General features: G+C 42.5%; 4 protein-coding genes across 4 annotated transcripts; 3 read left to right on the top strand and 1 right to left on the bottom strand.

Moving 5' to 3' along the window:
• Positions 1–812: 812 nt before the first annotated feature.
• On the top strand, positions 813–1724 carry LOC143330140 (olfactory receptor 2T27-like). Its single transcript, XM_076746376.1, has one exon. The coding sequence runs from the start codon at positions 813–815 to the stop codon at positions 1722–1724; it is 912 nt and encodes a 303-aa protein (XP_076602491.1).
• Positions 1725–4879: 3155 nt separating this feature from the next.
• Positions 4880–5791, bottom strand: LOC143330141 (olfactory receptor 10AG1-like). Its single transcript, XM_076746377.1, has one exon. It carries the CDS (start codon positions 5789–5791, stop codon positions 4880–4882), a length of 912 nt encoding a protein of 303 aa, XP_076602492.1.
• A 5817-nt stretch (positions 5792–11608) lies between these two features.
• LOC143330777 (olfactory receptor 11A1-like) lies at positions 11609–12541 on the top strand. The gene has a single exon (XM_076747539.1). It carries the CDS (start codon positions 11609–11611, stop codon positions 12539–12541), a length of 933 nt encoding a protein of 310 aa, XP_076603654.1.
• Positions 12542–15696: 3155 nt separating this feature from the next.
• LOC143330885 (olfactory receptor 6K3-like) lies at positions 15697–16635 on the top strand. The gene has a single exon (XM_076747645.1). The coding sequence runs from the start codon at positions 15697–15699 to the stop codon at positions 16633–16635; it is 939 nt and encodes a 312-aa protein (XP_076603760.1).
• The last annotated feature ends 302 nt before the right edge of the window (positions 16636–16937 follow it).

Here is a 16937-nt window from a genome sequence, read left to right as displayed (position 1 = left end):
AAACAATTTCTTCAAATTAAATGAGGACAAAACTGAAATCCTACTAGTCGGCCATAAAACAAATAGAGAAATGCTGTTTAATAATCTGTGGAAATTAACTCCTTGGACTAAATCAGAGGTTTCAGTCTTGGTGTTATCCCAGATGCAAATCCTAGCTTCAAGTTCCATATCAACGAGTTGATGAAAACATAATTTGTCATCTTAGAAATAGCTACAATACTACCATTTATGAATCAAAAAGATGCTGAAAAACTCATTCATACCTTTATTTCAAACTGACTCGATTACTGTAACGCAATTTTACCTGTAGATATCAGGGAAGCAGCTCACTGCATATTTTCAAATGAAAGCTCAATACTGATCTCTTCACTTCAGCCATTAACTAGTGATGACTTTCTGATACAGGCCTGAAACTTTGGTGCTTTGATTCACACATATGTACTGCTAAACCTCTTCTAAAATGTTGTATTAGTTGTATTTTATACAGGGGCACATGCTTCAGTAAAGCTGGTTTGACAAAGTTTGGCAAAGTTGGTCACATGTTGTCTCTTATGGTGAAGGCTTTAATGAGATCCATGGAGGATGAAGCAATCAGATAAAAAAACATTTCACAAGCACACATTGAGCACTATCTGAACTTAGAGATGAACACATACTAACTGCATTTTAAAGTCAGGTCGCTGAATGAATAACACATTCGGACACTGATTACCAATCAATTGTTAGTCTGAGGCTTCTTTACTCAACTGGACTTTGTGTTTGTAATATTGTCTGACTGTTTCATGCATTAATTCTTATTTCTGACAATCTCAATGAACGAGGAATTAAATTTATCATCTATAACTCTTAGTGGGTATGTAGAAGTGGAAAGATTCAGATATGTTTATTTTGTGGTTATTTTCATGCTATATATTCTAATCATTTGCTGTAATTCCACTATTATATGCCTCATTGTGATTCACAAAAACCTCCACGAGCCCATGTACATTTTCATTGCAGCTCTGTTGATCAACTCTGTTCTTTACAGCATGACCATCTACCCAAAGCTTTTAGTTGACTTTTTATCTGACAAACAGGCCATATTTTATTCAGTGTGTCTCTTTCAGTTTTTCTTATTTTACTCTTTAGGTGGTTCAGAGTTCTTACTGTTGTCAGCCATGGCCTATGACAGATATGTGTCTATATGTAAACCTCTGCAATATCCAAATATCATGAAGAAGACAACTGTAAGTATTTTCTTGCTTTTATCTTGGCTTGTTCCTGCTTGTCTGGTCGCGGGGGCAGCTGCATGGAGTGCAAACAGAAAAGTCTGTCACTTTACTTTGAAAGGAATCTTCTGCAACAACTCCATTTACAAACTTCACTGTGTGACCTCAAGAGCACTATCTATGTATGGTATATTTATTTTGCTCAATATTGTATTTTTCCCTATGCTCTACATAGTTTTCACATACACAAAGATACTCATAATATGCTATCGAAGTAGCAGAGATGTCAGGAGAAAAGCTGCACAGACCTGTTTACCCCACCTGCTGGTTTTAATCAGCTTCTCGTTGTTGTGCTCGTATGATATCATTATACTTCGGCTGGAATCAGATGTTCCAAAAACTGTACGTTTAATAATGACTTTACAAGTGATTTTGTATCACCCTCTCTTTAATCCAATCATATACGGACTGAAAATGAAAGAAATCTCTGAACACCTCAGGAAGTTGTTCTGTTAGCTATGATCTGTTGTATCAACACTGATAGATAATACTTTCTTCTCAATAATGTTTTGTAGAGAGAAGATTTGACTGTTCCATGAAAAGTATTTTAATGGTTTGAGTTTCACTATTATTGTGTCTTTTCAATTAGCAGTAACAACATTGATGTGAATAACACTGTCTCTGGTTGTATTGATGAAGTTGAGCCACAGAGTGAAGTCAAACATTTGAAATGTTGAAATAGTTGATGAATTTTCTCTTGTAATTTGTAAATGAAATGGAATATGAAGCAATAAAATATTTTTAGCAGCATGATATTGCTGCCGTCCACTGATGTCTTATGGTCCACACCGCTGACTGTAGCAGTGCATTCAATATAAAGTTTACAATGCTGGAGTCCACACAACTCTGACAAAAGAATAAGAAACACTACAGTAAATACATTGAAAGTTGCATCAGATACTTCAGCCGCAGTTCACAGTGCGGACATGAGTAAGAAAATGTATGGTTTGATTTGATGAATGTAGTCAGAACTGGACTGTAGCTCAAACTGTTGTTGCTAATACCTTCCCAACTTGTTATGGATCAATATTGGGCACTGTGCTGTGGACTTTACGAATAAATGATGTTCACATACTGGTAGCAGCACAAATGGATTTTGTTTCTGATGCTATCAGGTATTAAGATAAGATAAGATAGGACTTTACTGATCCCACACCGGGGAAATTTAGTCGTTACAGCCAGCAGGTTAGAAAAAGCAAGCACAGAGGCATAAATGGGTCAAATAACAATCAGAAATTGCACCAGGTGAAATGGATAAATGTGAGCAGATATTAGCATTGAAACAATAGTGCAAACAAAAAGTGGGTTTATGATGTAGAGATTAAAAAAGGACAGTGTCCACACAGAGCTACATCACATGATGCTGGAGTTAAATAGTCTGACAGCAGTTGGATGAAGGACCTGTGGTAGCGTTCTTTCTTACACACTGGATGCAGCAGTCTGTTACTGAAGGAGCTGCTTAAGCCCCCCACCATCTCATGCAGGGGGTGGGATGGGTTCTCCATGATCGATGTCAGCTCGGCTAGCATCGTCCTCTCACCCACCTCCTCAATGTTGTCCAGAGGGCAGAGCCTGTAGTCTTTTCCTGTCCCTCTCAGAGCTTCCACAGCCCCAGCAGACCACTGCATAGAAAACTGCAGATGCCACCACAGAGTCATAAAATGTCTTTAACAGTGTCCTACAAACTCCAAAGGACCTCAGTGCAGACGACTTTGGCCCCTCCTCTACAGGGCACCTGTGTTATTTGTTCAGTCCAGTTTGTTGTTGAGGTCAACACCCAGGTATTTGTAATCCCCCACGTTCTCAATGTCCAAGCCCTGGATGTTCACTGGTGTAGTCTGTGGTACATTCCTTCAGAAATCAATTACCATCTCCTTCGTCTTGCTGGCGTTTTTGTGCAGGTGGTTCAGTCGACACCCATCGACAAAGTTGGTTACAGCCTCCCTGTATTCCAATTTGTTCCCTTGTCATACACGTCCAACAATGGCTTGATCATCGGAGAACTTTTGGATGTGGCAGCTCTCAGTTTTGAGTCTGAAATCTAATGTGTAAAGGGTGAAGAGGAAGGGGGAGAGCACTGTCCCCTGTGGAGCCCCTGTGCTGCAAAGTACCACAACTACAGTCCTCTGTAACCACCCCTACCCAAGTCTAACCAGTGAACTTTATTTTTCTCGTACTGTCCTAACTTAAACAGAAGATTACCCTGTCCCTGTTCATGGGTAAACACACACGTAATTCCAAATATCTTGAGTAACATTTATGGAACTTCACCTTTTTTGTCAGTTTCTTGCTCGCATCCCCCTCTTGTGTTCTAGTCTACATGATGCATGTACCATATATACCCACTTACAAGTGCACAGGGATATGTAACAATAGAATTTTGTGGGTGAACTTTCACTTTAGCAATTTTTTTGTTGGTAGTGGGTTGAGAGATGTGACAGCAAACTGAACTGCCAAACTATGGGCCTGTTCAACCTGACCTAGAAGTCTGTGAACAGCACAACAATGCACAATAATGTGCTAAAACTAAGGATCACATTATGTGTAAAAGGCATTGTTATTGTACTTCAACAGAGATAAAAACTGTTGTACCTATCGTAATCATTCACTGATTTAATACACCACGCAGCAAGGACCCGGAGTGACCCACATTGAACACAGCCAACATGTTAGGTGACCAACAGGTGAATATGGGGTTTGGCTAAATGCTACAACCCCGGCGGTGGATCCTCCTGTGGTGATTTCTACATTTGCTAGATTGCTGATGTACTTTTTCCTTCAGTTAGCAGTGCATGGACTTTTTGCTCAGACGACTGGTTATAATGGGACAGAGAGGCTGAGAGGACTGGCTATAGTGGGAGCATTACAGTGTAAACACTACAATTAACTACACTACTGGCTGCACCCACATTGCACCTGACTGGTTTATTGCAAACAAAAGGATCTCTGACTGCTGTCTTTGTAGCTCTGAGCACTATCTGACAAATCAGGGATTCCAGATTGAAAACAACCAACTGAGGCCTACATTCAAAGATGGATTCACCATAAAGTGGCTAAGAGTCCATTCACGTGGCTCATGAATGTTAACACAATACATCTGGTGTGCTGGTGGGTGTGGACCATAAGACATCAGTGGACAGCAGCAATATCATGCTGCTAAAATATTTAATTTGGTTGAATTCCATATATTAACAAATTAAAAGAGAAAACTGTGTTAACTGCATTTGTGTTCAAGACAGTTCAAATATTAACCATCAGCATTAATTTATCTTAAAGTTTTGACTTTTCAAAATTTAAAATGTTCATATTCACTCGATGCCCATTATGACCTTCATCAGTACAACCAGAGACAGAGTTACTCACATGAATGTTATTACCAGTAACAATCTTCTTCGTTTGTTTGTTTGTTTGTTTGTTTGTTGTGGCTAATTGACAGGAAAAGGAAGCGTTAATAATGAATCTTATGATTACTTGATTGAATAAAATTGACATTTGAAAAACCTTCTAATTGCTAAGTCATTAAATTCATCATCAGTCATTTGGTTGATCTCTCTACAAAACATTATTGAGAAGAAATTATCATCTATCAGTGTTGATACAACAGATCATAGCTAACAGAACAACTTCCTGAGGTGTTTAGAGATTTCTTTCATTTTCAGTCCGTATATGATTGGATTAAAGAGAGGGTGATACAAAATCACTTGTAAAGTCATTATTAAACGTACAGTTTTTGGAACATCTGATTCCAGCCGAAGTATAATGATATCATACGAGCACAACAACGAGAAGCTGATTAAAACCAGCAGGTGGGGTAAACAGGTCTGTGCAGCTTTTCTCCTGACATGTCTGCTACTTCGATAGCATATTATGAGTATCTTTGTGTATGTGAAAACTATGTAGAGCATAGGGAAAAATACAATATTGAGCAAAACAATGACACCATACATAGATAGTGCTCTTGAGGTCACACAGTGAAGTTTGTAAATGGAGTTGTTGCAGAAGATTCCTTTCAAAGTAAAGTGACAGACTTTTCTGTTTGCACTCAGTGTAGTTGATCCAGCCATCTGACAAGCAGGAACAAGCCAAGATAAAAGCAAGAAAATACTTACAGTTGTTTTCTTCATGATATTTGGATATTGCAGAGGTTTACATATAGACACATATCTGTCATAGGCCATGGCTGACAACAGTAAGAACTCTGAACCACCTAAAGAGTAAAATAAGAAAAACTGAAAGTGACATACTGGATGTGATATGACCTGTTTGTCAGATAAAAAGTCAACTAAAAGCTTTGGGTAGATGGTCATGCTGTAAAGAACAGAGTTGATCAACAGAGCTGCAATGAAAATGTACATGGGCTCATGGAGGTTTTTGTGAATCACAATGAGGCATATAATAGTGGAATTACAGCAAATGATTAGAATATATAGCATGAAAATAACCACAAAATAAACATATCTGAATCTTTCCACTTCTACATACCCACTAAGAGTTATAGATGATAAATTTAATTCCTCGTTCATTGAGATTGTCAGAAATAAGAATTAATGCATGAAACAGTCAGACAATATTACAAACACAAAGTCCAGTTGAGTAAAGAAGCCTCAGACTAACAATTGATTGGTAATCAGTGTCCGAATGTGTAATTCATTCAGCGACCTGACTTTAAAATGCAGTTAGTATGTGTTCATCTCTAAGTTCAGATAGTGCTCAATGTGTGTTTGTGAAATGTTTTTTTATCTGATTGCTTCATCCTCCATGGATCTCATTAAAGCCTTCACCATAAGAGACAACATGTGACCAACTTTGTCAAACTTTGTCAAACTGAACGCATTGTTTCACCTGCCTAATGTTTTCTGTACCTCATTAAACAGCAATGGTACAGTGCTATAATTATACTCAAATATCTGTTGGATATTGGATATAAAAATATATTTCTTGTACCATTTCTTCATACTGTTTCACTTCATCCTGGCTTATTTCAGATGGGTGAGATGGTATGTCACCCATCAATGAGGAGCGGTGCAGTGCCTGTGTTTTTGGTTTTCTTTTGTTTTTTTCACAGGGAACATCTGTTTAAGTCAACACATTTAAATCTCACCCGTCATGATGTCCGATGTCAGCTTGGCTAACATCCTCCTCTCACCCACCTCCTCAATGTTGTCCAGAGGGCAGAGCCAGCTCCCCTGACCAGTTTGTGTAGTCTTTTTCTGTCCCTCTCAGAGCTTCCACAGCCCCAGCAGACCACTGCATAGAAAACTGCAGATACCACTACAGAGTCATAAAATGTTTCTAACAGTGTCCTACATACTCAAATGGTGCTCAGTCTTCTAAACAGATGGAGATGACTTGACTGTGACTTTGGCCCCTCCTGTACAGGACATGTGGTTTGTCCAGTCCAGTTTGTGGTTAAGGTGAACACCCAGGTATTTGTACTCATTCACAATCTCAATGTCCAAATCCTGGATGCTGACCGGTGTTATCCATGGCACATTCCTGCAGTAATCTATCACCATCTCCTTTGTCTTGCTGCCATTTATGCACAGGTGGTTCAGTCCACACCAATTGACCAAGCTGCTGATGACCTCCCTGTATTCCAGTTCATTCTCCTGTGATACACATCCAACGATGGCCGTATCATTGAAGAACTTCTGGATGTGGCAGCTGTCTGTGTTGTGTCTGAAGTCTGACGTGTACAGAGTGAAGAGTAAAAGAGGGAGCTCTGTACCCTGTGAAGCAGCTGTGCTGCAAACTACCACGTCAGACTCACAGTCACAAAGCCTCACATGCTGTGGTCTGTTGGTGAGGTAGTTGATGATCCACGCAGCAAGGTGGCAGTCTACTCCAGCTCCTTCCAGCTTCCCCCTGAGCAGTAATGGTTGGATTGTGTTGAAAGCACTGCAGAGGTCAACTGATGTTGCTCCCAGTATTCTCCAGGTGAGAAAGGAATTGGTGAAGCAGTGTGCGTCAATGTGTTTTTAAAAGTTTTAGGGCAACGATTGAGCTTGATGGCATAGAGAAAAAAGGAAATATCAGGCTTTGGATACACACAATAGGAGGATTAATTCAGAGTTGGTTTTTAACATGACTTCAGACACTCTTCTGAAGCCACTGAACTGGACTGCCTATGTCCCTCAGCTGTGTCTAGAGATTTTGTCCATGAAGACAGAATCCATGAAAAGGAACCCTGGTGCAGAACAGCACTCCAAAAAAGCCATGTTCAAAGCCTCCATCATTGGGGCAGCTGCTTGGAGATGTGGCCAAAAGTTCACTGGTGCCTGTCGTGGTGGCAAGCTAAGAATCCTCCGGCGGACACAACTGATGATGGAAAGTATACGGCTATGAAACCAGGCCTCTGGAGCTTGGCTAGGTCAAGGGAGCAAAACTCAGGTATATAGGGAGTTCAGGAAGGCCATGGAGAGGGACTTTTGATTTGTCTCAAAGAGGATCTGGCAAATCATTAGAAAAGTATCTCCTGTTCCTTCATCTCGCCTGTCCTGCTCTCCTGCCTGGACCTATTTGGCTGGGTTAACCACTCCATGGTCTCTCTGCTTGGCTGAGTACCAGCTCCCCTTACTTTTGCCTGGAAATAAATTACCTTGAATTACCTGACACCGTGTCTGCACCGGGATTCACTAGATTTGCCCCTTAACCACCTTATATCATAATCCAAGACTGACACCCACAGGCTATTTCATACTGTGCATATTATTGATGGCACCAGTTCAAAGGCCCAAAGAATATAAAAATCATTGATCACTATAAATAGTTTTTACGATATTTCAGTCGTCCAACTCGTGTGCTATGCATTATTAGGTGAATGTACAATACATACAAAATTGATGGTTGCTGTCTAGGTTGTGACCTCATCAGACCGCACAAGGAAATACCAAGATCTGCACAACAGGGAGTGAGGAGTGATGATAATTTCCTCCAAGTGACATGTTGCCTTAGAGTCCACAGGTGGATGCTGGGTGGAGGTGGGGTTTTTCTAAAATACTTGAACAGCAGTAGCAGCAAATGTTAGCATGGCTTTCATGTGAGAGGTGTAAGAGCGGGCATGGAGCAAAAGAAAAAACACAGATGGCTCAAGTACACGACCACGATCAAAGCATGTGTTGGATATATGTTAGAGTGATAAGAGTAAGCTATCTGAGTTTAGCGGTGGTCTCAAGCTGTTGTTGTTTTGTTTGGGGGTATTGTATGTTGCTGCAGTTCATGGCCAACACCTTCAACCCCAAGGTCAACAGGGGACCTCACACAAAGCTTGAATTTAACACTAAAATGACTTATGACGTGAACTAACTTTGGTAGGTGCCCACTTGATTTGTCTAAATCAGACCTTCATATCAGCTTTGGCTGAATTTCATCCCTCACCTCTCACACTGAAATCAGTTCAGGGAGGGACTTTGAAATCTCAGGGAGATGAACAGCGAAGAACTCAGACTTTCATTTACTCACCAATGAAGTGCAGCTTCAGCATCCTCTTCTCTTTGTCTAGGCAAGGAAGCAAGATGTTAGTCTCATCTCATCTGTGTGTGTTTGCTCCATCTAAGCTGTACCAAGTACCCTTCACTTCTGTGTGAAGTTTGCATGTTCTTCCTGTGCATGCGTGGGTTCTCTCCGGGCACTCCGGCTTCCTCCCACAGACCAAAAACATGCTCATTAGGTTAACTGGTGACTCTAAATTGTCCTCAGGTGTGAGTGTGGGTGTGAATGGTTGTCTGTCTCTATATGTTGCCCTGCAATCAACTGGCAACCGGCTCAGGGTGTACCCTGCCTCTCGCCCGTTGAAAGCTGGGATAGGCTCCAGCCTCCCCCCAACCCCGAAAGGGATAGTCGGTATAGAAAATGGATGGATGGATGAACAACAACTTTTGGTACTCCATAAAAGATCCTCGTGGTTTCTTGTTTTTTCGATCTGAGCAACCAAAAACGATGTAAAACATGGGCATTTAGTGTGTGTTACAGTTCTTCCTGTGCAGGAGATCAATTCTGGCCCTCCATCTGCAGTTATCGCCACAACAAGAGTGACGTGACTTCGCTTGCAAACATTAGCCAGCTGCACCTTAGCAGTGTTGCCAACTTAGCGACTTTTTCGCCATATTTAGCAAGATTTCAGACCCCCCCAGCAACTTCTTATTTTTTTTAAAAGCGAGTAGCGGCAAATCTAGCTACTTTTTCTGGCATTCCTGGAGACTCTGACGTGATGGCATGAACTGTCCCTTTTTACAGAGCGAACGATTTCAATTCAATTCAATATTCCTTTATTTGTCCCGCGAGGGGAAATTCCAGATTACAGCAGCATCAGTAGAGCAGATTAATATAAGAAGTGCATGCAAATTAGAAACAACATCAGAATATATACAAAAGAATGAGAATTTTTAAATAAAGATAAAAAGAAAGAAATTGTAAAAAATTGTAAGAAATTGTAGATAGTGTGAGATGCGATGAGTTCGGCTGTGCTGTGTGTGATCGCCCCTCCTCCCTCCTACTGTCTCTCCCCCGACTGCAGTGGCAGCTCTGCTCAGTGACTGCTGCCAGACAACGGTCGGTCTGGACTCCGGCTGCTCGAACACTGCAGGCTGTAGCTGAGCTCAGACAAAAGAATAGCTTCCAAGAACTGCAAGCGAGCGTTACAGACCGGTCTGCTAATCCTGTCCGTCCTCTGCCATTTTCCGTTCTGTATTAAATGATTGACGCAAACTGACGTGATATCATTTTGCAAACTTGCCAAATTAAAGCAATTAAAAATGACTTACTATGACTTGATAAAATGACTTACTCTTTCTGTGTGTGTGTGTGTGTGTGTGTGTGTTGGGTGGCAAAGGAGGGGAGGGGGGGTCTGTAGTAGAAATGCAAATGTTCATAAAAGTTCTAAGTGGGACATTGGTTAAAAAACAATAAAAATAGTAATAGTAAAAAAAAAAAAAAAACACAAAAGAACAACAAAAAAGTAACTCTGATAGAGTGTCTTAATTTACGTCTGCCAGTCCCAAACCCGGGTAAAGGAGGCGAGTTAAATTATGCAAATCACGCGATTACGTCATTTAGAAACTTCTAGTGACTTTTACCACAGGCTTTAGCTACTTTCCTCATTAAGGAGTTGGCAACACTGCACCTTAGTCACGTTTACCTTTCCTGACTTCATACTGGCTAACAGCTAAATAAGCCTTTAAAATATACCCTTACTGTGAGGATTAGCTGGTCTCTAGCTGATTGCTGACAGACAGTAACCGAGTGAACAACACCATATTTTCTCTTTTAGGGGGAAGAAAACGCTTAAACTCCGTTAGCATCGTTAGCATCATTGCTAACATTAGCGGACACTGTAGGAATGGTAAAGCTAAACCGAGGTTGAGTTTCCTCAAATGTATAAACTCTGTATGAGCTATCGTGTCGGTTTAATGTCGGTCTGAACCACTAACCTGTCCGCTGTTAACAGCAGAGAGAGATACCGATCAAACACATCGATCCAAGGTATCGATCTACGGAGAGCTGCTCCAAGTGTGGCGCGAGGCCATAGAGGGGCGTTCAAAGACGCTCGGAAATTCTTACTTTAAATACAGAGACCTTAAAAAAACAGACTAAATGTTTTTTTCTAATAAATTATACAGTATACGTGTAACCTCCAGTTTAGTTTCTGGTGAACAGTTTGATGGCTTACAATGCTGTATGCATGAGCATTATGCATAAACCTATAGTTTATGGCTTAGTAAATTTAATATAGGTTAAACCCAGAGGCACCACTCAAAACACAGGGGTCCAGTCAAATAGTCACAGAAGTTGTGTCCTACTTCTTTGGAACTGAAAATGAAAAAGGGAGTGTTGGTCCAGATGCAGGGAGTCAGGGTGCTGATGTAGCAGCCATGGTTAAGCATCGCAAACACAAAATGCTACCAGGACTCAGGACAGTTAGCTTAAGCACATTTAAATACTTCAAAGGTTAAAATGCATAAAAATCCAACAAACAAACTCGGGTGGCAGCAGCGAGGGCCACTGGCAGAGCAGCGCCCCCTGAAGGAGGAAATGTTGTACAACAACATGGTGAGCTGACGAGACGGACGAGGCTCAGAATGGTGTGATGTTTGTCACGGGTCTGATGACGCCTGTGGGTTCAGGGCTCTGGAGTTTTCTGAAGTTGTTTACATGTTCGAGGAGAGTTTGATAAGATCCATGGAGGGAGAAACAGTCTGATAAAAACGATCCCCTGACACAGTACAGGTAACATGCACAGGTAACCTGCAGTGCTCAGAGCGAGACTTCTTCATCACCATTTCAGGGCGCCAGTCATCTGATCTGCCTGCTTTATTGATTAACATTTGTTTTTGAGAACCTTGATGGATGTTGAATTAAATGTTACATATATAATTCTTGATGGTTATGTGGAAATGCACAAATACAGATATCTTTATTTTGTGCTCATGTTCACAGCATATATTCTCATAATCTGCAGTAACTGTACTGTTGTGTGTCTGATCTGCATTCACCGAAACCTCCATGAGCCCATGTACATTTTCATTGCAGCTCTGTTGATCAACTCTGTTCTTTACAGCACTGCGATCTACCCAAAGCTGCTGATCGACTTTTTATCTGACAAGCAGATCATATCTTATTCAGCCTGTCTCTGTCAAGGTCTTATCCATTACATTCTTGCCTATTCAGAGTTCTTACTGTTGGCAGCCATGTCGTACGACAGGTATGTGTCCATATGTAAACCTCTGCAATATGCAGCTATCATGAAGAAAACCACCACCGGTGTCTTGCTGGCTTTGGCTTGGCTTGTTCCTGTTTGTGAGGTTGCGGTGGCAGTTTCATTTACTGTCGATATAAAACTCTGTGGCTTTACTTTGAAAGGGATTTTTTGTAACAATTCACTTTTCAGCCTTTACTGTGTTCACTTAGAAGCACTATCTGTGTACGGTGTGATCATTCTGCTGAACATGGCGCTTCTCCCTGTGCTCTTCATCCTGTTCACGTACACCAGGATTCTCATCATTTCCTATGGAAGTTGCAGAGAAGTCAGGAGAAAAGCTGCACACACCTGTTTACCACACCTGATGGTTTTAATCAACTTCTCCTGTTTAATTACGTACGATGTGATCATAGTTCGGCTGGAATCAGGTATTCCAAAAAGCGCACGTTTGATAATGACTTTACAAGTGGTTCTGTATCACCCTCTCTTTAATCCCATCATATACGGACTGAAAATGAAAGAAATCTCTAAACACCTCAGGAAGTTGTTCTGTGTGGTCACACTGCTATCACACTAATAAATACATCCACACTGGTTAACGAACGTCGGTTCATCTGTGATGACAGTGCAGTGATGGGTTTTCTTCATGTGTGTTCAAAGGCAGAATGAGCAGCATTTGTTGGCTGCACTTTGTAAATACAACATTCGAAGCTGGCTCCTCGTCAGCGCCACAGGAAGCTCACGCCCCCTGAACACCTCGCCAGCAGGTGAAAGTCTCTCCCAGGTTCACTCTCGGTTTGGAACGAGCTTTGTCCGCTTCACGTCCACCTTGCTATGTTTGTTTTTTTTTTCCCCGAGCTGCGTCGGCCATATTTGTAGTTTCCTCTTGGATGCACGCTCACAGTCTGGCACCTGGAGCCCAAAGATTGGCCTCGTCCTGAGTGCGGCAAACAGCCGACAGAGGGTCTCTGCACGAAGACAGTGCCACACGCCTCCAGAAGGCCGCAGGTGATTAGCTTTTAGCTTCGTATGAGTCTATGCAATGTTTTTCAAGAAAACCGTCTCATTTTGCCTTTAACATATATGTTTTTAGGACTGATTCGTTGTGTGTCCTCAGCTGTCATTTTAGACATTCATATGACGTCCATGTCAGTGACATTCAGGACCCGCCTGTGACAATGATTCATGTCCAAGACGATAAACCTCAGAGGCCACAGAGGGTTTTAATTTCTATTCAGCTGCTTCAAAAAAGACCTCCAGGTGTGATAAAAACAGTTAGAAATTAGTCGACTGCACCTCCATAATTAAAGCTCGAGGAACAAATATTCTTCTATACATATAAGAATATTTGTTCCTCGAGCTTTAATATATGTATATATACAGACACATATATATGTATATATACATATATGTATATATATTTATGTGTGTGTCAAATGTGTGTGTGTGCTCATCATGAATAACTGGCAGTACTTCAGTTTAAAATGCTGATACTTAACGTTTGAGCTTTTCACAGATTATGAAATGTTGAATTTAAACCAATAAAATGATTTGAGTAAAAGGAATCAAACTGGTGATTTCTGGAAATGTGAACTATTATAGTTTTTACACACAGAGAAACGTGTAATAACATGAGAGCACACTAATGTAAAGCTGAAGATGGTGACACGTGTGAGTACTGTCGTGTCTGCTCTCTCACATTGCCTCTGAAAACGGCTCTGTGTGCCCACACTGACTCGTGTGTCAAAGGTCATCAGCCTCTGGTTGACATCATACGCTGCCCGTCTGATGAGACTGAGGTCAAGTTCAGAGCAGTTTAGGTCCTGTGGGCGTTCACAGGCCGGAGGTGTGTTGATGTGTTTAATTGCTCTCAAAGGACAGAAAAGATAACGAGCTGCTGACCTCCTCAAACCTAATTACTGTGATAATTGCTTCATTTAACTTTGATTCTTGTCACACAAGCAGTTCAAGTAAACTTTTGGTGCCAAGAGACACAGACTGTTTGCAATAATCCAACATGTCGGATCACCTTTCAGAGCAGCTCGTCCCCTGAGGCGGCGCCGTGGCCGCTGGGGCATAATTAGCTGTTTGGCTGCAGTCAGGCCGGCCCGCTGAGGTTTGTCCTGTTGTTCACCAGGCGGAGGGGACACAAGGGACGTCACAGCAGAGGACACTGGTGACACACATTACAGTGTCCTTACATCAGCTGAGCATCAGCTGCTGTGCACGCCATGGTGGTGTCAGCTGACCAGATTGCATCATGCTAATCACTTCTTTCAAACATTCCTCTGAGACACACACACACACACACACACACACACACACACACACACACACGCACACACACACACACACACACACACACACACACACACACACACACGCGCACACACACACACACACACACAACCTTCAGTCACTTTTGAGGAAAATATGTAAACTTACACTCATTTCCGGGATCCTTACCCAAACCCTAACCTTAACCACTGACCCAAAATCAGCTGTTTTCCAACTGGACACACGGCTTCTGTCCCCTGCTGCACCAGCAGTTAACGGGTCGTTAGCTAGAGGTGGCGAGCAGGTGTAATACATACATACATATGTAGTAATTACACACGTGTCTGACTGTGCGTTGTGTTGTGCAGAAGGTAACACCAACTTCAGTTGTGGAGAACCGAGACGTTCTCAGGTTCCTTTTGGCCAAACGCCGTCTGCTCCTGTGTAACGGCTGAGCTTCATATTAACCACTGAAACATCCGGGAACGTTCACCAAAAGTACAAAACACGTGTTCGGAAGACAAAATTTCTCTTCAGCCTGGAATGTGTTTTATTTTTCTCTCATTTATGTTTTAATGAACGTTTGAGAGCGAGGCCCTCTGAAACTGTCGTATGGAAGTGATTCATGAAGCACAACAAGAAGCAGAAACAACAGTAAAGGCTGATGTTCTGTGGGTCTGTCTCACGTTGTTAGCTGGGGGTCTAGAACTGCAGGGTTCTCGACTTTGCACTAGCACTGACTGCTTGAAGATTTTCCTCCCTTTACTGTCTTTGCTGCCACCTGCAGACCAGCTCATTAAAGAACTGCTCCATTGCAGTAAAAGGTGTCAAAACCTTCGCAGTCATTATTTCATCTAGTTGATCATTTGTCACAAAACCTGGTGGAAAATTAGCAAAGATAAGTGGCAGTGGCTCATGCAGCAGCCTGAGAGATCGCAGGCCTGTGAAGTCCAACAAGGACCGAAAACAGCATGTTTCCCGAACCCTGGCCAGGTTGTTCTGAGCCTCAGCCTGACTGATCCTAAACCAGCGTCAGATCAACAAACACTGTGATTGGTGGCCTGTACCGCTGATGGACGGCGCTGAGGACGTCGTCCTGCCGATAGAGGCGTCAGATCAGAGCGCTCAGTGTCTGGAGGGTGGACAGCAGGACACAGACGCAGAGACAGGAAGCACAGACACCGTGGAGGTGAGGGACACAGGTGCATGCCGGTGCTCTGAGGAACAGGAAGTCAGGTGGTTTGTGTGTGTGAACCGTCTGTTCCAGCCGTCAACAGCACGAACACGTGATCAGAGTCCCTGTGCTGGTCGGACTGGATATTAAGACGCGCTGCTGAGGGACTGCAGCTGCAGCATCGTGCACCACCTCTTCATCACGTCCTCGTCACATCATCGTTTACCTCAGCTGGCTTGGATGTGCTTCCTGTGGCTCATAACAGACATTTTGCTGTTGTGATGGATCATGTGTATAATGTTTCCCCAGTGACAGTTTTTACGTTGGCAGCCTTCAACGAGACCCTGAATCACAGACTCGCCGTCTTCTCTCTGTCTTTACTGTGTTACAGCGTCATTCTGGTCGTGAACGTCTCGCTCATCATGACCATTGTCTTCGATGAGAACCTGCACGAGCCCATGTACATTTTATTATGCGTCTTCTGCATCAACGGAGTTTACGGGACGACGGGTTTCTACCCCAAGTTCCTGGTCGACCTCCTGTCGTCCTCTCAGGTCATCTCGTACGCCGGATGTCTCTGTCAGGCCTTTGTAATGTACTCGTTCGTCTGCAGCGACACATCTATTCTTGCAGTTATGGCTTATGACCGGTTCCTGGCCATATGCCGGCCGCTGCAGTACCGCTCGGTGATGACGAAGAGGAGGATCTCTGAGCTGGTGCTCTTCTCTTGGTTAACGCCTTTCTGCGTTTTCTCTGTGAACATCCTGCTGACCAGCCGGCTGACGTTCTGCGACGCAAACATTCACAGACTCTTCTGCGTCAACTGGCTCGTCGTCAAACTGGCTTGTCCCGACACGGACACTGTTGTAAACAATGCATTTGCGTTTGTCACCATGTCTGTTTACATCTGTCACTGGCTCTTCGTTGTGTGGACTTATGTTTATCTGGTTCAAACCTGCCTGCGGTCCAAAGAGGACAGAGCAAAGTTTATGCAGACATGTTTGCCAAATGTGATCGCTTTGGTCACTTTCTTTGTGATCGTGGTGTCGGACATCATGCACATGCGATACGCCTCAGAAGATTTGCCTCAAAGCTTTCACAACTTTGTGGCTATGGCTGCTGTGATTGTTCCTCCTCTGATGAATCCTTTATTATACGGATTCAAAATGAACAAAATCCGCAGCAGAATTCTTCTTTTGGTTCATGTGAGACGAAAATGACCTTTTTCATCTCTAATATTCATCCCCTCTGCCCACCATGTCACTCAGTCTGTCTCTGCCATCTGAAAAGGAACAATTCATCCTAAAATCAAGTTCGCACTGACGCTTCACGCATGAAGATGAGTTTACATCATATTTGTATTTTCTCTGTTTTGTGAACAATATTATTCAGACAAAATAATAAATATTTCCCGAGCAGAGGAAGCTTTCCTTTTCATTCCTGCTGACACTGATCTTTGTTCTTGAACGCACCGCAGGCCCATAAGACACTGCTGAACGCACACACTCACTGACTGAACTGA

Source organism: Chaetodon auriga, chromosome 13 (genome assembly GCF_051107435.1).
Source record: "Chaetodon auriga isolate fChaAug3 chromosome 13, fChaAug3.hap1, whole genome shotgun sequence".
NCBI classification, from domain to species: domain Eukaryota; kingdom Metazoa; phylum Chordata; class Actinopteri; order Chaetodontiformes; family Chaetodontidae; genus Chaetodon; species Chaetodon auriga.
The sequence above is the reverse complement of the archived record's forward strand: the minus strand, read 5'-3'. Positions and strand labels throughout refer to the sequence as shown.

Coding starts and splice junctions, on each gene's coding strand:
- LOC143330777 (XM_076747539.1), top strand. CDS start 11,609: ATGGATGTTGAATTAAATGTTACATATATAATTCTTGATGGTTATGTG.
- LOC143330885 (XM_076747645.1), top strand. CDS start 15,697: ATGGATCATGTGTATAATGTTTCCCCAGTGACAGTTTTTACGTTGGCA.
- LOC143330140 (XM_076746376.1), top strand. CDS start 813: ATGAACGAGGAATTAAATTTATCATCTATAACTCTTAGTGGGTATGTA.
- LOC143330141 (XM_076746377.1), bottom strand. CDS start 5,791: ATGAACGAGGAATTAAATTTATCATCTATAACTCTTAGTGGGTATGTA.